At 42.3% G+C, this 25,734-nt stretch overlaps 1 protein-coding gene across 1 annotated transcript in view; it reads left to right on the top strand.

The window, feature by feature from the left end:
• MCAM (melanoma cell adhesion molecule) overlaps positions 1-25,734 on the top strand; it is a 77,476-nt gene that overhangs the window by 21,153 nt on the left and 30,589 nt on the right. The window contains exons 2-5 of the mRNA XM_018569107.1: positions 2,495-2,619; positions 7,566-7,785; positions 13,237-13,304; positions 25,393-25,480. Of these exons, the coding sequence (XP_018424609.1) occupies positions 2,495-2,619; positions 7,566-7,785; positions 13,237-13,304; positions 25,393-25,480 (501 nt within the window). The remainder of the gene's footprint in view (positions 1-2,494; positions 2,620-7,565; positions 7,786-13,236; positions 13,305-25,392; positions 25,481-25,734) is intronic.

Raw genomic sequence — 25,734 nt, 5'->3', positions numbered from 1 at the left:
CCGAACATGCTGAGCATGTTCGGCCGACCCGAAGCCACACGAAGCAAGCCGATGTACGGCTGATTTCAGCCGATGTACGGCTGAAATTAGCCGTACCAGCCTGAAGTGAATAGCCGAACAGTGTTCGGCTCACTTCACTTCAGATCGGTCATTCACTCGGCTGCCCTCGGCAGCTTCGTGAATAGACCCCATAGCGTCGCTCGCTCACTTCTCGATCTATCCCTGCAGAGAGCCGTGACTGTCACTCACGTCTCCCTGCAGGGATTTCCCCCCTCCCCTGTCCGATCCTCCAGCTCTGACTGGCGGAACAGACGGGGTAGGTGGCGGGCAGAGCCGGCTGTCAATCCCGCAGCTGGGTGGATCTCGATAGTAATGTCGGGATCCGTCCCGGCTGCTGTGTCTCAACTCGCGGTATATGGGCTTAGGGTGACGGGAGGAAGCTAGTTTGGGTCCTCCCGTTACCCTTAGGAGAACTATGGAGAAAAGCCCTGACCCCATAGTTCTCCTTTTAAGAAGAACTATGGCCTCCCATTAAAAAATATAAATTATAGATATATCTGCACCTACAGTTTTCTTAGTCCCCCTGCAATGTCCAACACATACCTGTTGATTATACCAGGGAAGCCCACCTAATGCAACGTCCTGTGATTCTGCACTACTACTTAATTCAGAGCAGAGTTGACACTCTCATGCAAGCTTACATTACAGTGGGATGAGGAGAAGTTGCAGGGGTTGTGGCTTTCAGTATTGTAACTACTGATTTACAAGTCTGTTGCTTGTCAATCAGCACATGGCCATATCCAGTCCAGCCCACTGCTTTCTGGATTGACAGCATTGCTTCTTTTGCTGAAACCCTCCTAGTGTGAACTGCAGTGTCTGGGAGGGGGAGTGTGTGAGACACGAAGGAGAACGTGGCTAAAGTCAGGGAAAGAGAAGGACTTTTGTTTTAGTTTATGAGGCTTGGACATCACATAATAATTGGATTCTGTTCTTGTTTAGTCTGTCATGCAGAGGCATATAGTTGTATTTCAAATTAGTGGTTTAGACTCCTTTTCACATTTTTTCCAGTATCTCCTTTGTTGTAGAGACTGTTGTAAAAAGCCTATTGTTTATACAGCTGAATATTGCATGCTGAAATTTATACTCAGCAGTAAAAGAGAGAGAGCATGCATCACTGACCTCACTATCACATCAGATGGTTCAAAAAAATTTAATATATTTCAGCTTACCAGTCCTTCATACACTTTAAAAAGACAATTACAAATACATTGAAATAGTTTTTTAATGATGTACAGTTATGGGGACAGTTTAACAATCTTCACATATAACACTAATGCAGGGCTGGACAAATCCTAGAAGCCAGGTAGCCAATGTTTCGTAAAAATTACAGCTGGCTCCTAAATTTTGAGTTTTTCTCTACCTGTCAATGGAGCTGGTTCCTAAAAAAACCTGCTGGTTCCTGAAAGAGAAGGACTGGCTCCTAAATTCCATAATAATTTGTCCCCCACTAATAAAAGTAAAAAGGATTTTGAAATACATGCTACTTGATACGCTTGTGTATAAATAGCTCACTAACTGTGCTTAGACAGTCATTGCTGGTGCAGGACATCCAGCCAGGGTTAGATCTGTTTTATATTAGTAGTATGGAGGGTCATAGAAATGATGTCACTATGAGCTGGACTTGGATGAAGACTGTCTAGAAGAAATGGGCAGTATGGAGATTTGAATGCAGGAAGGCCCTCCTTACCATCTTGTCTTGACTTGTATTGCAACTGTAATGTCCTCCTTATATTGTAAAGTGCTGCACAAACTGTTGGCGCTATATAATTCTTGTATAATATTAATAATAACTCTATTAGCCAACAAAGATGATGTAAGCACTAACAGGGTTAATCACAGAAGGGTGAAGAGTTTGGAGAAGGCAGGAGAAGTGAACAATCTAGGACTACATAGCTGAACTGGAAAGTGAGCTGAATTGGATCATTTCTCCTAATCAGCTATGTTGTTCTAGATCAAGGGTCTCAAACCTCCGACCCTCCAGCTGTGGTGGAACTACAAATCCCATGAGGCATTGCGAGATTCTCACAGCCACAGACATGACTCCTGAAGAGAGATGCATCATGGGATTTGTAGTTTCACCACAGCTGGAGGGCCCTGAGGTTTGAGACCACTGTTCTAGATTGTTCACTTTTCCTGCCTTCTCCAAACCCTTCACCCTTTTGTGAATAACCCTCTAAATATATATTACAAACATGTTCAGTTTTATATGTTGTATTTCTAATCAAAAAAAATATTAAAGTATTGATTCATTCATTCACTGTTACCACAAGCCATTATGAAGTTTGCTACAACTCTACCAATGCTTCTACAGTAGGTTTGAGGACAGACAGATGTCTTAACTACCCTATGAGACGTCTACCTCTCTATGCCTAGCATTTCATTTTTGCCCATCTTAACCTCCAGTTAGTTAATTTTGCCTGCATTTTTCTTGTAGGGGTATGGGGGCAACATGAACATCATGTGAACAAAGAAGAAAAGAAAGTCATGCTGGGTGAAAAAGTGGTTCTCCCATGTAAAGTGTTGAAGCCTGATGAATCTGCCACTGTACATTGGTTTTCCGTAAGTGTCTGTTATCTAGTATCAGTTTTGTATTTTCTATAAAATTGTAATAGTAATGGTAAGTGCATGGCTGAATGTCATTTTTCGTTTTCTTTCTGTATGCCTAATAAAGTCTGCAGTTTATTAAATCTGAACTCAAAGCAAACATTTAAATACACATTTGAAATACAGGCAGTCCCCGAGTTACATACATCCGACTTACATACGACTCCTACTTACAAACAGAGGCTATTAGTGTACAGCAGGGATAGTTGTAATGCTACCGTGCTCGTGCCGACGAGGAGTGCCTGCCTTTTAGGGTCTGGTTCGTAGTACTGTAGTACATTACAGGAAGTTGGCTTTTGTTAGACATGCAGACAAGGGGTGCCCGCCTCTTCTTCCGGGTCACTGTGAGGTTTTTACCGCTGTCTGTATCCTCATTAGAAAGATTTAATCTCACTTCCTGTCCTTAAGACAACAGGAAGTGAAAGGAAATCTACCCCATGGAAGGGAAATTCACTCCTTGTTTCCACGACAACCCACAATTTTCAAAATCCAATTGTCACATGGACAGAAAGTGAGGTGTAATCTTCTGAACAGGGGCACATACAGCAAAACAAACGTTACAGAGGGTAAACCCTTCCCTATGCTATCCAAAACGAAAACGAAAACAAAAAGAATTTGGCTGGAGTTACACTTAAAAAAATGACTGGTTCCAACTTACAAATTCAACTTAAGAACAAACCTACAGTCCCTATCTTGTTCGTAACCCGGGAATTGCCTGTACACATATGTGAACTTTGTTAACAAACAGAGTTAAAGCTGAACTCCAGACAGATACGAAAACACACCAATGTAGGTAGTAATATACTCATAAAAGAATTAAAAGTTATATGTATTTTTGAATGCAACTAGAACTCGGACTAGGAGAGGGAGTAGAGGGACAAGCTCATTGGTGTGCTGCTTCTACACGGCCAATGCATTCCGAGCTTTAGACACCCCCCCAATTATGATATCAATTCCTTTTTAATTGTAGCCTGAAAGTGCCTGAACTCCCATTGTGCATTGGATGTTTTACTCTACCCTAATATAAATTGATTCAAATTAGGGATGCTCCGATACCACTTTTTTAAGACCGAGTACGAGTACCGATACTTTTTTTCAAGTACTCACCGATACCAATTACCGATACTTTTTCTTAAAGGGACAGGTCACATTTTTTCTAAAGCAATACAAAATCATGATTTTAGGTCAGTTTCTTCATATTATGAAGAACATGAAATGAACATGAAATGAACATTTATCATGCCATCGCTAACTAAGGCTGTATAGTGTGGCACAGCTATATCTAATTGTGCCTACCTGGCTTTATATTATAAGAACTTTATAATATAAAGCCAGGTAGGCACAATCGAATATAGCTGTGCCACACTATACAATAATACAGTGTTCTGGAGTCTGGACATGTCCTCATGTCCAGAGCACATGTCCAGACTCCAGAACACAGTGTATAGTGTGGCACAGCTATATCCAATTCTGTATAACTGGCTTTATATTATTATTAAAAAAGGTTTTTTAAATAAAGCCAGGTATGCAGAATTGGATATAGCTGTGCCACACTATACAGTGTTCTGGTCTAGAGTCTGGACATGTGTCTGGACATGTGACCATCTATTTTCCCCACTAGGGGGATACAAGCCTTAGTTACCAATATCTACATAGTTATTTCTTTATTTAATGTCTTTAAAAAAATAATATATGCCGTTAAACAGCATTTTTCTGCCCAGCCCCATGCGGTGCTGCAGTACTAACCTGTCGTCTTCTCCGTCTGCTTCGGCCACTCTGTGTCACAGCCTAGTCTTCTGCTCCATTCTGACCTCTTCTCCTGCTGATTGGCCGATTGGATGATGACAGGCTTCCTCACCAGTCACTCCCGACTGGTGAGGAAGCCTGTCAATCATCCAATCGGCCAATCAGCGGGAGAAGAGGTCAGAATGGAGCAGATGACTGAGGACTTGGAGGAGGAGTTCGAGGCCATCTTGTTTCATTGAAGACGCTATGGAGGTCCTGTGTGCGGCGGTTTCGGGTCGTTGAAGATGGCGGACGAGGCACAGGTACTTGTTTTTTGTATCGGAGTATTTGCACGAGTACGAGTACTCATGCAAATACTCGGTATCACCGCCGATAGCGATGCTTGTATCGGTATCGGAGCATCCCTAATTAAAATCTTGCCTGTATTCTGTGGATTCTGCGATCATTGTTATGTTGTTGTAGTTGCTTTTTTTACATTTCCTTCATTACACAATAAATAAACCTGCTATACAATAGAATAGAATATGGAACACTGATGACCAAAAAACTAATAAAATAAATAATAATAACTTGTAAAGTGAACGTATTTATACATTGTATTTAACATATAACAAATGTCCATGCTGCATAGACCATCTTTTTCAGTTTTGCTGCAAGTTTTAACACCCAGGACAAAGCAGACTGGTCTCTCACCTTTGCACTTGAATAAACCACTTAAATAGGAACTCCAAGAATTGTAAAATCTAACCATGCAGTGGGGCTACGCCTGCATTGCAAGGGCTATCTGCTCGTTTTGGTCTAGGGACTGGAATAAAGAAGATATACTCACCCGATCCTCGGTCCAGCGGCAGCCAGCGCTCAACTCCCTCCCTTCCACTCCACAGTTGTATTAGATGTGAAGACGTCATGGGTCCTTGGACTGCCGATGCCTGGGAGGGAGAATAGGCTCCAGACTGAGGATCAGGTGAGTACTGTGACGACATGGTGATGAGTTTATAAGTTAAATGTGTATTGGTATTGAGTTATGTTTTGAGTGCGTTATGCTGTGTGACCTGGTTAGGGAAAGACTATCAGCACCATCCCTCGTTATCTCCCATTGTTCTCTGAGGGAGCTCAGAACAATGACATTCTGGCCAGGCTCCTGCTATGGCTGTCTGGAGTTCGTTAGGAGGTGGACACCTGTGGTGTTATGAAGACAGAATGTCCAGGGAGGGGACGGGGGATGTGATGGGATTATATTCTGATCTGATCACTTTCTGTATAAAAGTTTGTGCAGTTGTTCAATAAAGCAGAGTTTGTTTCACCTACACTCAAGCCTTGGCTAGTGACTGGGGAAACTGGGAGCTACAGATCAGCGGGTTCCAATATCTCCTCAGCAAGGAAGAAGACAGCGGCGGACATACTCATCCTGAGTACGGGGGTCCGTCACAAGTACATCTTCTTTATTTTAGCCCCTAGACCAAATCGAGCAGTGCGATAGTAACCTCACTGCAAGGGTTTGTTTTTACAATTCCTGGAGTTCCTCTCACCTAAAACTCACTGATGAATCAGCTGCAAAATTTGTATGACATATGTGCTCTTAGCTCATGCTAATTCGCAAGTGCATACTTTTGCACATTGGTGCTCTATGCACGAAACAAATTTGGTGGTGATGTCATCAAAGTGTTAGTGAAGCACAACTAAAATATAATAATAATTAAAAAAACATTTTATGTAACAACATGCAGAAACAAATATGTGAAAGCTCATATCATACTTTGGTGAATTGGCCTTTAAAAGTAAATGTTTCAAAGAATAGCTAAACAGGTAACAGGCTTCCCATAGTAATGCAGGAAAAATCTACTGCGCTTGTGTGAACCAGCTGGGAGCTTTCTGTAAAGAGGCTGTGCTGTGCCCAGCGGCCCCACAGCAGGGAACTTCGTAGATCATGGACAGGTAAGTAGAGGACTTGATGGGCGAGGGGGACCTGCATTTTAATGATAAAGGTACTAAAATTACAGCTGTCATTCAAGTCTATATTATAACACTGTAAATCTAGTAGTAGTTAGTTATGTTCAGCTGGATTTGTTGTGTAATCTTGAAGACGTTTAGCTGTTTATGTAAACGGCTTCCTAAGTTGTAGTACGTGCCCAAAGCATACCCCAGTATTCATAGCCACACAGTTAACTCTACTGTCTTACAGTCACTTTAATGCAATCACTATGGAATATTTCAAGACAGACTGATTGTCCTACAATATGATGGGAGGTGTGAACTACTGTGAAACTTAAAGGAGAACTATGGGGTCAGTGTTTTTCCCCATAGTTCTTCTTAGGGTAACGGGAGGACACAAACTAGCGTCCTCCAGTTACCCTAAGCTCAGTATACCGCGAGCTACAGCTCGCGGTATACTGAGACGCCGCACCTGGAGCGGATCCCGACGTAGATGACGGGATCCGCTCAGCTGCGTGAGTGACAGCTGGCTCTGCCTATCTAGAGGCAGAGCCAGCTGTACCCGCCCCCTCCCCCGTCCATTCCGCCAGTCAGCGCTGGCAGATCGGAGCGGGGAGAGGGGAATCCAGCCCCTCCCCCTGTCACGGCAGAGAGCCGTGACAGGATCGAGAGGTGAGGGAACCCGGTATGTGTTCGCTCACCTCCCGATCTACTGAGCCGACCTATGACAGTCTCATTGTCACAGGTCGGCTTAGAACTATGAGGTGAGTGGAAATCACTCATCTCGTAGTTCTCCTTTAAATATTATGTCATTTTAACATCTATACCACAGAGATTTGACAATAATTTGCACAGTCAGCCATATAACTTGGATGATTAACACATGACCCAGATTGTATTGCCCCATGGGATTGGATTATATAGTTAGAACAGGGTGGTTCCACAAACCAATACACTTGCCATGATGTCCTATCAACATCTGCTGTGACACATTTCATGGTGCCTCGCATATGGTGACTTTTTTGTTACCTGAGTTACCCATGTGACTATAAATTCTGGGGTATGCTCAAACCCTGTTAAATGTAACTACCACTAGCTATACTATGACCTGGATAAAAGAGACAGACATAACACAGGTAACGTACCACTTAAATGAGTGGCTGAGCCAAAACACAAGTTGGTTTCTGTTGACTATCCTGTATTCATATTTTGATTCCAAATAGGTATCTTCTGAAAACAGTGCAGAAAATGTACAAAAAATTTTGACTGCTGGACCAAATGGAATCATAGAAGAACCTGGACTGAAAAGCCATTTTAGTGTAAAAAACAATTCCAAATTGGTGATTGACAACATACTAGTTGAAGATAACAAGCAGTTCCTATGCCGTGTGGAGTTCAAGAACGGTGTAACAAAAGAAAGCAGAGTACAGCTGAGCGTCTACAGTAAGTTCTATGTGTCTATGTCTTTTTCTTAAAGGGACAGGTCACATTTTTTCTAAAGCAATACAAAATCATGATTTTAGGTCAGTTTCTTAATATTATGAAGAACATGAACATGAAATTAATATTTATCATGCCATTGCTAATTAAGGCTTGTATCCCCATAGTGGGGAAAATAGATGAGCACATACATGTCCAGACTCCAGACCAGAACACTGTATAGTGTGGCACAGCTATATCCAATTCTGCATACCTGGCTTTATTATTATCCTTTGGTGTCCGCTGGTATCTGAAATACACGTATTAATCTCCAGTGGGAGAAACAAGGAAGTTACATAGTACCTCCTTCTTAAAAAATCAGTTTCTTTCCCACATGGTTTCAGCTGATTAGCATATATGAATGAGAGCACATTATACAAACAGATCTGCATACCTGAAGATTTATAATTGTAAGTCATGCTTTTTTTTTTTTTTAAAACAGATAGTGATAAGATGTTTATGTCCAAAACTGATATTTTATCTAATAAACTCTTTTTGTAATTGGAATACTTGTCCCGATCCTCTGTTAACCCTTTTTAAACCAGCCACTCTTGTTAGCTGGTTTATCTTTTTGGTATAGAGGGTTCATTTTGGTTACGGATCTGGTTGACAAGTAATTATGAGATAAAGGGTATGATGACAGGCTTCCTCACCAGTCACTCCTGACTGGTGAGGAAGCCTGTCATCATCCAATCGGCCAATCAGCGGGAGAAGAGGTCAGAATGGAGCAGATGACTGAGGACTTGGAGGAGGAGTTCGCGGCCATCTTGTTTCATTGAAGACGCTATTGAGGTCCTGTGTGCGGCGGTTTCGGGTCTTTGAAGATGGCGGACGCGGCACAGGTACTCGTTTTTTGTAATGGAGTATTTGCACGAGTACTCATGCAAATACTCTGTATCGCCGCCGATACCGATGCTTGTATCGGTATTGGAGCATCCCTATTATTGTTTTTTTTTTTTTTACTGTTGGGGGGCTTTGGGGAAATATCAGGGGTCTATACAGACCCCTGATATTTCCCTTTTGAAATAGAAAAAGAGATTGAGGACACTCTGCCCATACAGGCGAGAGAGAGCAGTGGGAATCCAAGGAGCATAGAAAATAAATACTTTTTTCCTATGCTCTTTTACCTCCATCTTATGGCCCTAATGTGACATTACATGAAAACATTTGTTCCACTAGTAAATAAAAAATAACTAGAGAATGTTCGTTTTGCCATATATTCGCACAGAGCAAACATTCACACATATTTTCAGGCAAATGACCCTGTGAACTGTGTACAGGATGCCAGGAATGGGTCCTGGATGGGCCATATATCCCTCCCTTGTTTAGGTGTGGAATACAGTCCACCGAGACACTGCTGGAGCACCTGTGTCCATACTGGAACCCTCTGTGAGCAGGCTGGGACTCTAACCCTGAGGTGGGACTTAGTATACAGGCGCTGAGCCGAATCTTGTATTTGCTGACAATAACACCTGTTGATTTTGTCATTCTGCTGAATCAGCCATTTTATTTGATTGTTGAAAAGAATAAAAGTAAATTTGCTGATACGGCTGGCTATGGGTCATATCCACCCTGAATATTACAAGTGTTTATAAATAGACCCCTAAGCCTTTGTCTATGGGAGCAGATTGTGGAAAATTGTGGTTATGCGATATTAAGAAAAGAAAAACATTCTAGAAAACAAATAAAAAGTAGTCATCCTCCCCCTTAACCTTCCTGGCGGTAATCTCGAGTCTGGCTCGGGTTGAATTTTCAATGCTAGGAGCGGTAACCCCAAGCCAGACTCGGGGCTGCAGAGAAAAGTGACACTCACCTTTCCCTGCGATCCCGCGGCGTCCTCTGCTGTAAGCGGCCCGAAAATGAAACTAAAAGCCGGCATCTGACTTTTAGTTTCGTTTTCGGGCGTCACAGCCGGCGGGAAATTCAAAAGTGAAAAGTTGTAATGTACATAGAATACACACAATACAATGTAACCTGCTATGATTACACTTATGTATCAAACTATTGTACCGCTTTTGGTACAACATTCCTGACATAATCATACCGCCAGGGAGGTTAACAAATCTCTACAGCTTCAAGCACAGACTGACTCTTGTTAAGTTTGCGTGGCACTGTACCTCCTAGTTACAGCCTCCCAGTTTTGCACCCACCATAGATCATACTTGGAAATGCAACGAGGATAGGAAACTAGCCAAATGCAGGCACAGTGAAGCAAGCCATCAGAGAATTTGCCGAAAAGAAATACAGAGACAATGTTGCCCAGCAAATTGAAGACAGAATGCCTCAAATCTGGACGTTTGTAATAAAGTCATAGTTAACAGATAGGCCAGTTGCTGGCTTGTGATAGGGAGCTATACTCTGCCCCGCATTGCTATTTGCAAAGTCCAAGAGCATCATTTGAGTTGAGTCGGTTCTTTAAAAATTGTCATTGGCAATCAGCTGAGGTAACAATATAGAAGAGAGTTCATTATCACACAGGCGCATATCAAGTACCAGAATCTGATTAGACAGCTAGCCAAGGACAGTCATGAGTACAACAACAAGAACAGGAACAGATCATAGATTAACAGAATCATTCATCACTAGCCACAGACATTAACATCACACGATACTGGAGGTGCCTGCAACTGCATACACTGACATTTGAGACTACGTGCATGTATTCCCGTATTTTGCACTCCATAAGGCGCACCTGACCATAGGACGCAGGGAGGGTAGGCTTCTTTGACAGCTGTAGTTAGTGACCGCTCAGACAGGTGGCGCTGTGATTACATCGCCACGGTCTCAGTGATCACACAGAGCAGACGAAGAACGGACGTTCTTCGTCTGCTCTAGGGGCTCTATGGTGAGCTCCTATGCCGTGGTCACGGGTCCCCCAGAGGAGCGTGGGACCCCGAAAACCATGGCGGGAGGGCCCCGGACATGATCACCACCGCTCGATTTGATACAAGTGATCTGATTAGATCACTTGTATTAAACGAGCAGCGGCTCCCACTGTACATTTAGCTCTGCTTGTCAGGAGCAGGGCTAAATGTACAAAAAAACTACTCGCCCGGAGCCCGAAACTGCATGTCCCAGGCATTGGGGCGATTCGCTTGGGGATTCGCTCCATAAGATGCACACACATTTTCCCCCGCCATTTGGGGGGAAAAAAGTGTGTCTTATGGAGCGCAAAATACGGTACATTGACAGATTCATATAAATTCACATGGATGACAGACATCAGTGCCAGGCATTCAGTGAAGGGGCTTCTATCACAAAGCAAGGAGATATTTTTTTCATGTTTTAGAGACAACATGACACAAACCTCTCACCTTTCCCTGAGCTAATCAACTGTATCAATGTAGTTCTGAAACGTTCGAAAAACTAAAACGGTTTGGCTAATATCTGTATAATCAAAGTCATCCTGAGATGCAATATATGAGGGCTTCTAATGGTGTTAACAAGGAGAGGTTGTCATTGCTGACTGCTGTACTACGGTTGAAATCGAACGTCGATTTGACCCCATCAACTAATAGAACTTTGAAGAGCGTTCTTTCGTACGAAAGGTCTTTCGAAAACCTAAGCAGTGTATGACCATCTTAACACACACAGACCCCAAGGGTATGTTATAGCTAGTCTCTAGTCTGTCTGATTTATTAAGATTAGTACGTAAGCATTTATAGTAAAAGATACATAATCGATACTGCTCTTGATCATTGGTCAAATTCAGATGGCAGTTATGACTCTATAGGGGACTTTCTGTTAACTTCTTTGACTGTCAGATGTCCAAAGTGCCAGCACGGTGCATTGGCCATAACTTTGTTTGTCCTTGTCTGGGAAAACTGTGAGTTTCAACATTCATCATGTCTCAAGTCCAAAATGATGGAACTAGGATGCCACTGGCCTTCTAGCAACCCATGCTGTGCAGCCAAGTGTCGTTGGTTGCTAGATCGACGGTGGTCTCAGGGCCACCAGCGTCCTTGCAGCCACCAATGTGGGAGGGACAAACTTCTCACTCTCTACACATATTACTCCAATAGGACATTGGTCTTATTTACCACCAAAGGTTTCCTTACCTTTGAAATGGCAGTATTTCTTTATGTATTTGTCACAACCATTGCAAAATAATGTAAAAGTGTCGCTGTTCAGAACTATGTGAATTTATCCTACATATCAGTAATAGAATTAGAACTCTCACACTGCTTTTCTGAATGTTGCCATCCATGACTGTTCTGTACCATGATGGTCCCTGCCCCTTATGCAGTTATAGAAGCATAATGACATGCAGTACACCCAGCAGAGGTGAAGCCAAAAGGTCATACAGAATTCCAGGTTCTAAGTTGTGCCTGCTCAGCGGCTGGAATACCTTCTGGAATAGCCACAAGACACAAAGTTTTACAAGTGTGCACGCATATCTTTATCTTGCAATTATAAGGTGCTTAAAAAATATGTTTCCTGCTTTCAGGATGTTATTTCAGGGGTGGTGGTGGTGCTGCAGCAGCATATACTGTATGTCCCCTGGCAGCTGTGGAATGACTGCCACCGTGAGAATAGTAATACAATGAAGGCAAGGCAGGTGCTGGTGTATTATTAGGACAGATAGGGCAATCTGTCACCAAGACTGGGAAAGTGGACCATTATCTGAATTTAGCATATCAAGGATTGAATCATCAAATTGTTCAGTAGGGCAGGGACGGACACCGTAACAAAATGAGGCCCTTAAAAAGTATTTTAGCTGTTAAGGATATATACTCAAATCCTGGACTTTTTAGGTAGTATTTTGGGGTCTGTTACAAGCCCACTCACATAAATGACTGAATGGCTGAAGTTCAAAAGGCGCTATAAATTGAAAAGACGTCAAACGGAAATGTACACCTTATTATGAATGATTGTTAATATTCAGACAACAACTGGCAATAAGATGTTGGCGAGTCGGCTATTTAATGTGCAGTTCTGGGAACATTTGGGTAAAAGGGAATACTGGTAATATTTGAGCTGGTATTCAATAAATTGTTAGACAAAGATGGTTACAAAAATGATGAACATTTGGAAAGTAAAGTTTAAACAACTGAGAAGCACCCTGGGAAACTGGGAAAACATACTGTTGGAGATTACAAAACCAATAGGGAATTTGTAAAGATTATTTGAATGGGAACAAAATACCTAGCAATAAAAGAAAACATGTGGCAGGTCCGTTTAGAACTGGTTCCCCACAGAGTTATATTAGCTTCTGATCAGATCAACCTTAAAAACTGACAGGCAGGCCTGAAAGGAAAGTGGAAGGGACCTAAGTTGGCTTTATTTTCTGAGTGCGTTTCAGTTCATAGTGTTTGCTTTAGGTTGGTTTGTAAAATATGTATTTATTCAAATATATGTTGTAATCTACAGTCTTCTTTATATTGCATGCTTCATTCTGTTTGTTCCTTTATCCAGAGGCTCCATCAGAACCAGAACTAAAAATGGAGCAGAATGGATTATCGGTGACAGAAGACGCAGTACAGGTAAATTTAAAAGCAAAATGATGACGGTTTATGTTTTATGTCTTTTGGACGGTAAGGTCATTTTATCCCATTAGGAAAATGGTGGTCATTTTACATTTCCAACCCATTGATTGCAGATCAAACTTATGAAAATAATGTTCATACTTACTCATCATAAAATACTTCAGCTTTTATTCTAGAGTAAAAACGTGATATGCGGAAGTTATATCTTTGTGTGTTCAGTATATGTGCATAGATAGATACTGTATATTTTGCTATCACATAGGGGGTTTTTATTAGCCCCGTATGTGATAGCAATAAAGTTTAGTGAAAAAAAAGAAGGAAAAAAAAATGTGAGCCCCCCCCCCCATTTTTTTAAAAAGTTACACATAAAAAAGAATAAAAAAACAATTTTTTAAAAAAAAGTCCTTAAAGTACCGCAGCGCTGAACACTGAAAAATGGCCTGGCCAGGAAGGGGGTCTAAACAACGGGTCTTGAAGTGGTTAATGCAGTAAAGGTTAAGTTGATGCCATGGCCCACATAATGATTTCAGATTTCAGTGAAGAATTTTCATGTCAGCCAGATTAATCTCTTAGAGGTGGTTGAAACTTAAACAATCAAGGTTGCTGCCTTTGTGTTCTGTGATATGGAAAGCACAGTATGATGCTCCATCATCATGTAGGCATCATACTGTACCCTGAGCCTCACAATGCTCATCACAAATAGCTATCCCGGAACTTACAAGGCTCATTAGCTACAGAAGCTTTGCCTTTCACCAATTAAAAAAATGTGAACACAGAGGCAACCTTTGGGTATTCTATTGCATATTATTTCTTTGTACATGTGTTATGCATTGTAGTTGATGAACACTAGTTCCACAGATCTGCCCATCTACCTTTTATGTGCAACACATCATCCAGACTTCACACATAACTTACCAAGATGATACTATGAATTAGGTAAACTTAAGCTAGCCATACACCAGTAGATTATACAGCATGTGAGTATCTCCACAACCTCTGCTTACATACACCAGTAGATTATACAGCATGTGGGTATCTCCACAACCTCTGCTTACATACACCAGTAGATTATACAGCATGTGGGTATCTCCACAACCTCTGCTTACATACACCAGTAGATTCACACTCAAACATTTTCATTTTCAGAATGGTCCTTTTAATTTTGAAATGGTTAGTGAGGTCCAATTGACATTCGTAGTGATGAGGAAATTGAAGGAGCAGGATGGAAATTTTTTGTACATATTGTAATGAAAAAAAAACCTGTTTGATAAATCGGAGATTCCATTCTAGTAGCAGGTCTGGACAAAAGGGCTTTTGAACAAAATTAGTTACCGCAATGACGGCAAGATCAAATGCTCTGACTAATAATTTCTAATGAGTTTGAGAATGACATTTTAACAGTTTATGGCCAGCTTTGGACAGGATTCTCCTCACTTAGCTGAGTGGAAGTGTGTCACAGTCCCTGGAAGCATCCTGGCACTGTCCCCAGTTTGGTGATTCATGCAGAGGAAATGTTGTTTTGGCACGCTCTCAGTGGGGGTCCCATAACTGGTAGCAAGTGCTGACAAACCACACTGAGGAGACAAGATGGGGAGATAAGATAAATAGGAGCAAACTGGTGCTCTCTTGGAAACAACATGCATATAACAAAATTGTTTATTAGGTTATTTAAGTGCAGAATTCAGCTGACTTAAGATCAGTAGTACTTTTCCGTGCTAAAACAATTATTTCAGCCCCAAGTAGCAACGGTTATCAAATAGGACCTACTTTTGTCCCCTCCAGTCACTAAACAGTTGGGTTAGCAAGGAGAAGAACAGAAAATGAGATAGTGTTTTTAAAGAATCCTCTACATCTGACCTGTACCCAAAACCTTTTTATATAACTTTGGATAGAGTAGGGCAGGATTGGAACCTGTCTGTGTCCCTGCTAGGAATACCCATCTAGTTTGTCTTCATGGCCACTGTCAGTGGGGCTGAAAGTGAGGGAATATGAGTTGTTACCAGCACAGCAATGAAAGGGAAATGTTCTAATGGAACTCCTTGTTTTCATGACATCTGTCTAATGGGGAAATTCTCTTACTTTGAAGAAATTTCCTCTAACTTTCCGTTGTATTTACAGGAAAGATTGTGAAGGAAAATGTCTCCAACTGGACACAGATGGCAAAAAAATGGGTTTTAACCATTCTATGCTTTGTCCAAAATGAAAAAAAGTGTTTGTTTTATGTAAACTTTATCATAATTCTATCACCATACATTCACACAAACCTAAAACTTAAACCCACTCTTAAAGCTTAAGGCTCTTAAACCCTTAGCTCTTAACCTACAGCCTATCAGAAAACCTTAATGCTAAACTTTATTCTGCTTACCGTATTTGCCGGCATGTAAGACGACTCGGCGTATAAGACGACCCCCTACTTTTTCTGTTAAAACATAGGTTTTGGGCTATACTCGTCGTATAAGACTCGTATAGCCCAAAATAATGTTTAAATGCACCGCCTAACCTCCATGGCAGTATTCGCGAGTGTGGCTCGGGGTTAATTTTCAGTACCATAAGCGGTAACCCCGAGCCACACTCGGGATTACAGTCTCTTACCTTGTCCACGATCCCCGCTGTGTCCCCCGTCTTCCGGGTTCCGTCCCTTGCGAGCATCCGCTTCACAGGGGGGTGGAACCGGCGGCAATTTTAAAAGTAAAAAAAAAAAAATAGAACAAAAAACTAAAACATTTAAATAAAATCATCAGACCGCCAGGGTGTGCGGTAATACTGTATGTACGGTAGCTTCAGCTACATACAGTATACCGCACTGAGCCAATCACGGCAGGCTTTGTATTAATGAATACAAAGCCTGCTGTGATTGGCTCATCGTTTTGTATTAATGAATACAAAGCCTGCCGTGATTGGCTCAGTGCGGTATACTGTATGTAGCTGAAGCTACCGTACATACAGTATTACCGCACATCCATACCCGGCGTATAAGACGACCTCCAGTTTTCGTTGGATTTTTTTAAGTCTAAAAACTTGTCTTATACGCCGGCAAATACGATATATTTTGCCTTTACTGGTTCCTTCCCCCTTAATGCTAATCAAATGTATAAACTTTTCTGTTTTTATTTTCTTACCCGTTTTTAGATCCGGTGATCTCATCACTGGGTCTCCATGCAATGACAGCAATTATATGTTGCTGGACATCCTCCAGCCAGAAAATGAGGTGGGCTCTGACTTCTAATGTACAGTGTAAGAAGCTCACAGTGTGCAGTGAAATCAAAGTAAGCCTTTTTAGTAGAGAAGAGGAACCTGTACAACTGTGGAAGACTAAAAGTAAGGCTGGAGTTCAGCATTAACCCCTAATAAGCACTTACTGTTAACCTTTGCTTTGTAAAGAGGTAAACAGAGGTGACCTGACTTCTTTTGTGTTTGAATAATTTTAAGGCATTTAAAGACAGGATATACCAAAATATAAAGTGGAAAATAAACTAATAAGAAAGAATGAGCTAAGAATGAGATCACCTTTACTCTCTCTAAAGAATCTTGGGCCATATCCAGGCCCGTCTTTAATATTGATCGGACCCTGGGCAAACACTTTCTTGGGCCCCCCCGGGGCCCCCCACCAAGAAAAAAAACCATGTTAATTATGTCTAATCATGGCTTTATACTATCATGCATTGTAATTCTATCAATCATGTTAGGGGCCTACTAAAAGGAATGACAGAATGGAATGCCCATAGACTTTGACAGGTGAAGAGAATGCCCATAGACTATAATGAAGCCCATAGAGTATAATGGGAAGCATTGTATCAGATATTTTGTAGGCAAATCTGAAAAAGATATCAACGTATCCTTTACCACAGATCTTCCCCGTGCATAGTAACATATTTTACAATTGAAATAACTTTGGATTTTTCCTGTTTCCTATGGACATTCCGTTTGGCTTCATTATAGTCTATGGGCATTCTCTTCACCTGTCAAAGTCTATGGGCATTCCATTCTGTCATTCCTTTTATCCCCATCATGTTATTCACTAACTAACTAACTTTAGGATGCGATCGTGCAGATCGCATAGGACAATACGTTATGGTATTGCCGTATGCGGCCGCTGCCATAACGTATTATTCTATGCAATACGATCGGCAATTTTCTGCGGGCAGCGGGCTCAAGGGGCAGATGCTCTGGGCCCCACAACCTTGATTGGGCCCGGGGCAAGTGCCCTCTTTGCCCTACGTTAAAGACGGCCCTGGCCATATCTAACTAACACGATCAGTTTTTATGAGGTATACTTTAACATGGATGATGGTAATGCGATTGATGTCTATATTTTACAAAAGCATATAGTTGCATAATTAGATTGAAAAAAAGTCCATCGAGTTCAGCCTATATAGAAAGACCTCCACAAACAGAGCCCAGTTACCCAGTTACCCAGTTACCCACAGTTAATTCAGAGGAAGGCATAAAAACCCTATAAAGCATGGTTTCATTTCCCAGCATGGGAAAAAATGCTTCCTGAACCCATAAGGCAATCAGATATTCCCTGGATCATCAATCTCTGGCGTTTTCTACTTGTAAATGTTGATATCTAGTTATATTCTGCTCTTTTAGGAATGCATGCAGCTTTTTTTTAAACCAATAACTGAGCTAGCTAGAACTATAGTTGTTCCTGAGGTAGTCAATTCCACATTTTCACAGCTCTTACTGTGAAGAAGCCTCTCCTTATGCAAAGTTTAAGCCGCTTTTCCTCCAGACGCAGAGAGCACCCCCTTGTCCTTTGCAGTGACCTTAGGGCTTGTTCACACCATATACAATGCGTTCCAGCACGGTTAGCTGCTGGAACACACTGTATTGTATCCTAGCCTGTTTCCTGCGTTCCATGGCACAAGCAGCCACTCCCCCTGCCCGCACCAGAACACATGGCACATCAGTGCTTGCGTTCCGGTCCAGTGCGACCTGAAAAAAATAGTGCATGCAGCATTTTTTCAGATTGCACTGGACCAGAACGCAGGCATTGATGTGCCATGTGTTCTGGTGTGGGCGGGGACGTGGCTTCTGTGCCAATGACTTCAATGCACCGCCACTCCCCCTCTTGCCCCTGGACGCAGGAAGCCAGCTGGGATGCGAAACAGTGCGTCCAACAGCTAACCGTACTGGAACCCACTGTATCTCCTTATATCTGAACTCCTCCATGTTTAGTTGGCCTTCTCTGCACCCTCCCCAGTTCCACAACATCCTTTTTGTGAACTGGTGCCCAGAACTAAACTGCATATTTCAGATGATATGCTCGGCCCCTACTAATAGCTCTATGCTGATGGTGGGAATAGTGGAGGTCACATACATCTCCTTATTGGAGTGACCCAACTAATTGTTTTCTTTTCGGTTTCTTTCTTCTAGTAATGTTTGTAAGCAGCTTTTGCTGAATTGTTTCTTTCTAGACAAACCTCACGTAACCTAACTCTGTGAGCATATTGATTGTGTAATGGACAATAATACACACTAGGATGTACTTTTCTATACTGTTATTGATTACATGTCATCTTCGTTTAAATACTCTGCCGCGTACACATATTTCTGTATTTAGAACCAGAAGTAAAATTGGGAAAGAACAAAAAGTGCAGAGGTTTGCTGGAAGCTGAATATGATGAGCATGTGTCTTTTGTTTTAGCCATGTCAACTATTATTATTATTTTTGTTTTTATTTATAAATTGTCAACATATCAGACAACAATGTACTTCAAGTAAAGTTTAATGAAGGGGTACAATTACAATCTTCAGAAATAAAACACAGAGACATGGGCCTTGCCCAAAAAAACATAAAATCTGTAACTGGCCACATTTTCTTTTTCTGTTGGGCTGAATGATAACAAACTTTCGATTCTCCAATTCACACTTACTGTGTAAATGGGGAAACCCCCTTCCCCCGCTAGGCTCTTGTATTCTGACTGCAGAAGGATTGCCTCAGACTAACCGAACAGTAGATACAGATGATTGGCTGCGGTCTGATTTTTTGGGGGGACTGGCTCCTTCAACAAAAGTTGATTGAAAAATTGACTTATGTCGATTGGAGGGGTCCCAACTGTATCAGCGAGACTTGGCTGAAATTTGACCAGTGTATGGAAGAAGGGAGAAGAACAGTGGCATAACAACCGGGGGTGCAGCAGGGGCGCGGGCCCCGGGCGAAAAGTGAAGGGGGGGCGCCGGCCGAAAATGGCACTTTCGGCTAAATGCCGAAAGTGACATTTTCCTGCCGTTTTGTCGGCGCGGCCGTGATTCCTTTCATCCCCACTGGGACACAGAGCAGTGCCCAGCAGGGATGAAAGGAATCAGAGAGAAAATGACAGCCGGCCGAGCGCTGCGGGACGAGTGCTGTGAGTGGCCGGTGTCTTTCCTCCCACATCGCTCGGCCGCCTATCACAGTGCAGCAGAGCGGTGTGGGGGCGGAGACAGCCAGCGCTGTCACAGGAGGCTGGGCTCTCCTCTTGCAGCCTCCTATGGCAGTGTGTGTCAGAGAGGAGAACGGGTACAAGCACTCAGCGATCAGTGATCGCTGAGTGTTTGTACATAATTGAGGACCTGGTATGTAAACTATATCCTCAATTATGAATGAACGGGAGTGATCTACATCTCCTCCTGTTCATTCATAATTGTAGTTATAGTAAACATACCATGTTATCAATGAACAGGAACACTCATAAAGGATTCCTGTTCATTGATAACAGGGGACACAGAAAAAGAGATTGAGGACTCTGTGTCCTCAATCTCTTTTTCTATTTTTAAAGGGAAATATCAGGGGTCTGTTTAGACCCCCAATATTTCCCCGAAGCCCCTAAAAGTAAAGTAAAAAATAAAAATATTTAATAAAAAATTAATTAATAAATAAAAATTGATTTAAAAAAATGAAAAAGTTTCAAAAAAAATAAAATATTAAAATTTGAAAAATTAAAATAAAAACATGTGTGTGTGGGGGGGAGGTGCAGGGTACAGTTCCAGTGGTTGTTTATATAATGGGGGGGGGCGAAAAAAAAATTCTGCCCCGGGCGCCCAGAACTCTGGTTACGCCACTGGAGAAGAAGGGAGAAGAAGGGAGAAGGCAGTGGCTTGAAAGTAATGAGAATGTTACCCAAAAATTAATAACTACAGTACAGAGAGAAATGTGTTTAAAGGGTGGGCGAGTGTAACTATAAATCCTGTCTAAACTTTTCTTACATTGTTTTTAAATGCATATCAGGCATTTATTGGGTACATTTTTTGATTTGATTTTATAATAAGGTGACGGATGGACAACAGTGTAAAACAAAAAGCATTATTAAACATGTGTTACACAGCTCTTTTTACCCATTGTTACTATCTCCCAGTTGTCCGTTAAGGGGTTCTTAATGTTAGAGTCAAAGGAGGGCTTCCCGATTATGATTGGCTGCCAAAGCAGTCACATGATCAGGAGCCTGTCCCGTAAATGGTGACCGGAAGCTGTCAGCAACAGCTCATCATGTGCTGGGAATGTGCCTGTGGGTATACTCTCAGCACAGAACAGTGGAGCCGACTGACTCACATTTGCCCACCCGCCATACTGCCGTATAGTGTGCGTTACCCCAGCAGGAGCAGGTTAAAAAGACTAATTTTTTTTGAATCGTACTTTTTTCTCTGTACAGGACACAGATCTATCTGTAGGCTGGACAGGTTTGTTTGTAAGCAGACCTCCGGCCTTTAAGTTACCACCACAACTAGCTGTCATAGTGGTTGCATATTTAGGAGCCACAGTGATTTGTTCCTGATTGTTAGTCTGAGAACTGCGTCAGTCAGTGACAGTGCAGTAACTAAAGTAGCAGCATGTAGAGGTGTGCCCTGCTAATTCACAGCTGCAGTGTATATTATGATCAAAAGAAACAAAGCGCTAAAGGTAGCTGTATGAGCCAAAGAATAAGCTATAATTGATTCTGGCGAGGTCAGTATGGAAGCTAATATATAAGTATAAAGCAGGACTAGCTTCATAAACAAGTATAAATAAAACCAGTCTAACCAAAATACAAAAAACAATTAGAACAACTAAAATTCATTCCGATGGAATAAATAAACGAACAATGTTTAAAACGTCAAAATCAGTGTCCAATGCTTAAAAAATCCAAGTGAAAGGTGGTTTCCATGTGCAAATATAAAAATGTGCAAAAGTAGCAGTGTACTTGAGATTGATCCAAACTGTCCCTCTCAGGTAACAGGTGAACGGTAGGTTCCGTGTGCAAATGTACAAATGTGCAAAAACAGCAATGTGCTTCGAATTGTTCCGAACTGTCCCTCTCGGGTGGGTACTCACCAGAGTGAAGTTGGTAGAAAACTTTTAGTGAGTGGTGCCGGGATTAGGTTTTAGCACAGACGTATTCTCCGCGGGTCTCAGCAGCTGAAGCAGTTGATTTTCTCCTCTAAGCCGTTTGGCTATATCTCCCAGATGAGGAGTCCGTTTTTTTTGGAAAAAATAAAAATATACTTCATTCTTTTTCCAAATATCTTGAAGTCTTCTGCTGATATTGGCTGTGATTTATCACTAAGAGGAATGCAGTGATATGAACCCAGAATCAGGGGTCAACCCAGACAATAATCTGGATCCCTCATGTACTCGGAGTGAACACGTTTGCCTGGCTCACTGAGTGTATATTATGTCCTCTCAGCATGGGGAACTGTGCCTGTGAATGGTAATCAAAAGTTTGCAGTAGTTTGCACTGATACTGGTTTTTCAGTATCGAGTACGAGTACTGATATTTATATTTCGGTACTCACAGATACCAAGTCCCGAAACCAGCACTTCCGCTAGCATGAAGCCGGCTTCCCAGCCAATCAGGAAGCCCCGTGGCGAGTCATTACCCGCCGCCCGGCTTCCTGATTGGCCAGGAAGCTGGCTCCATGTTCCTTCTGACCACTGCTGGTCAGAGGAAATCTCCCTCTGACCAGAAGTTCCGGTATCGGGGAAGGTATCAGAGCATTTGGGCAAGGACGAGTACCTGCCCAAATACTCGGTATTGGTGCATCCCTAGTCTGCAGTCATCACTAGGTGGAAGAACAATGTTAAGCTATAGAATGAGAGGGAAATCCAGAGGACGGAAGCTGTATGGGAGGAATCTTGTAGTCATGCTTGGGATGAGGATAAAAAGAAAACAAAGAGAAAGGATATTATTGTTGGATTGGAGGTGTAGTGGAGATCACTGCTTGGAAAACATTCATGCATATGGCTCATAAGGAGTTGAAAAGTGATTTGAAGGCAAACATAGTCATTTCTATTTAAAACCCAACTCCAGCCAAAACTGTATTTTTTAGACTGCTTGAAGTTTTAGGCAGAACAAGAAATGAAGGTAATTCTGTTCCTTTGATGGGTGTCAGAACAGGACATGATTGGAAATTCACTGCACAGGGACATAGGCAGCAATAAAAGCCAATTAGAATGAAGAAGGGTGATACCCCTGTCAGGACTGTATTACTGTTGTGTCCCCATGTGAGAGATTTATCTCCCTTCACTAGGATGCAGTAGATGGCAGGGACAGATAAGTCTTTATAGCGCCGTGTAATGACTCGTTACATTGGCGCCCAGCTTCCTGATCGACCAGAAAGCCGTACCATTGTACCATTGTGAGGAAATTGTACCATTGTGAGGAAGACTACAAACAGGCAGGAAGAATCCTTTATTGCAGAACACACATGGGGTTTGAATTCCCTATGCTCCTCAGCATCATCTAGTAGTCGTTGTGTTATGTGACCAGCATCCACCCAGCGGATTGTAGGGTTATAGGGTAATAAATAGGGATGCACCGATACTGATACTAGTATGCCGATGCCTAGCCTGATACCTGAGCTTCTGGTATCAGGAAGCCGGGCAGCGAATCATTAGACGCTGCCTGGTTTCCTAATTGGCCGGGAAGCCGACTCTATGCTCCCTCATCACTTAGTGACGAGGGAGCATAAAGCCGGTTTCCCGGCCAAACAGGAAGCCGGGGCGCGTGTAATGACTAACTTCCTGATTGGTCGGGAAGCTGGCCAATCAGAAAGCCAGACAGCGAGTCATTACCCGCCCCCCAGCTTTCTGATTGGCCAGAAAGCCAGCTTCATGCTCAGCCGTTACCTGGTGACAAGGGAGCATGGAGCCGGCTTCCCAGCCAATCAGGAAGCCGGGTCTATGCTTCATCACCTGGTCACGAGGAAGCATGGAGATGGCTTCCCTGCTAATTGGGAGGCCGGGTGGCAAGTCTTTACACGCTGCCTGGCTTTCTTAATGGGACTTCCGGTATTGGTATCGTCGAGTACCGAAAAAGAAATATCCGTACTCGATACCGAAAAACCGGTATCAGTGCATCCCTAGTCATAAATGAACCCCACAGTATGAACCAGCACTCATGATTGCTTCTAGAGGTAAGAGTCTGGTAGGTGGAGCAGGCTTTGCTTTTTCCATTGTACTGACTTCATGGTGAGTTGTGTGATTGGGTTAAAGGAAACGGATTGATGACTAATAACAGCGGTTTGGTCATCATTGGCTTTAGAATAGATTTTAGATTAGATTGGAAGCCTCTTGATTGGCAGGGACAGATGTGAGCCGCTCTGTGTGCTCTGTTTACTCATATTTAATATGGTGAAACCTTCTCAATACATAAAATATCTATAAATAAGTGTAGTGGGTAAGAGCAGGGGACACTCATCATAATCCCAGGGTTGCAGGTCCTTTTCTCTTTTTGTCGAATCCAAAACGTTTCCTTCCTTTTAAAGCTGAGCTCCCAGCAGATATAAAAGACACAAATCACAGCAACTAAATATATATTAATGCATCAATAAATAAATATATTTTTTTAATTCAACTAGTGTCAGTACAGCAGCACTAAGCCTGGGAGAGGGAGGGGCAGAACAGGGATCCCTTCAGGTGTACTGCATACGATGTAATGACAAGAAATATGTTGAGGGGAGAGCAGAGTGGTTACCTCATTAGTCCCTGCTGCTCTTTCACTGTCCAGTCAGTGGGCTGGGAGCAGAGAGAGGACATCACTGTATTCCTTGTACATTTTATAACTGTAACAGAGAAAGTGGTGCCCTCCACTTGGCTATGCTGTGTGGCAGAGCAGTATAAATCTCAGGACCAGATGGACAGAACTACAAATCCTTTGGCAGGTTAAATATCCCCCTCATATGTATTTTAGTGGTGTGTATACCTGTTTGCCTGGTATTCAGAATCCTCACTGAGCTCTAAGCTATTTTGCTCCTCTTTCCATGTAATTGATACAACAGGGTGGAGTTTAGGCAGCAATGGGTAACATTGAGTGCTAGGCATGAAAAGATTAACGCTGAACTCCAGCCTTATGTTTAGTCTTGTACAGATCCTCTACTGCAACTGCTTACTCTGGTTTTACACATTTCTCCCAAGAGCCAACCCACTGCTTGCGTCAGGGCTGAGGGCTGTTGAGAGGAATATTGAGGCAGGGTGCTGTGATGTTTTCAGGAAGCTATGCACAGTACTCTGCCGACCCCTCCAACTAGCCATGATCTGCCTGCATTGTTAGAGAAGCACAGAGACCTAGTGATGATATCACCAGGTCTAAAATAAGGTATGTAATGAAAACAGGAAGGTTGTATTTAAGCATGTCATTAGTAAACTGACGATGAGTTGGGGAAGGAACCAGGGAAGGCAAAATAAGTTACTAATGGTCAAAAACAGACGCAGTATTTCAAATCTCCAGTGTCCATGTAGCTGGCAAAAAAAAAAAAAAGTTCCACTAGTTCCATATATGAAAATATATTCCTGTGTGCCTATATATGTCAAACATTGATAGTTCTACAGACACATCATTTGCAGCACTGGCGTGAAATAGGATAGAAAACCTAATAAGCTGAAATATAGAGAGATGTCTCATAGAACAAAGATTTACTCATGGTCCAAAACATCTTCAGCCTTGTTGGTGAACATACTATTGTCACTAGTTCCTTATATGAGAATTGATCTTTGTGTGTCTTTACACATCATACATTGTTCATTTTGCAGAATCTGCAGCTACCAATCAAAGATGTTACACTGACACTTTGTAAATGTGAATACATAACATTGCCCTTTAGGTCTGACGCAGTCCTTGTATTGCAGATCGCTACCTGTGAAAGTAGGAATGGTTTCCCAATGCCTGCTATCAAATGGTATAAGGATAACAGACCTCTGAAACAAGGAAAAGGCGGTTTGTATTACAATACTATTATTATCATCATACAGAATTTATATAGCGCCAGCATCTAACAGTGTGTGCAGCACTTTACAATACAAGGAAGACATCATAATTACCAAGGGCGTAACTAGAAATCCCAGGGCACCATAGAAAAAGTTTGTATGGGACCGCATTCCTAAACCATGAGGTGTTGTCACTGCTGACTCCTCCGGACTGGGCTCAAGGTGCTGGGGGGGGGGGGGGGCGCGCCCCATTGGGGCAGAGCG

This window comes from Nanorana parkeri, unplaced genomic scaffold, assembly GCF_000935625.1.
Source record: "Nanorana parkeri isolate BGI_ZX_2015 unplaced genomic scaffold, ASM93562v1 scaffold1289, whole genome shotgun sequence".
In the NCBI taxonomy this organism is placed as follows: Eukaryota; Metazoa; Chordata; class Amphibia; order Anura; family Dicroglossidae; genus Nanorana; species Nanorana parkeri.
The sequence above is the reverse complement of the archived record's forward strand: the minus strand, read 5'-3'. Positions and strand labels throughout refer to the sequence as shown.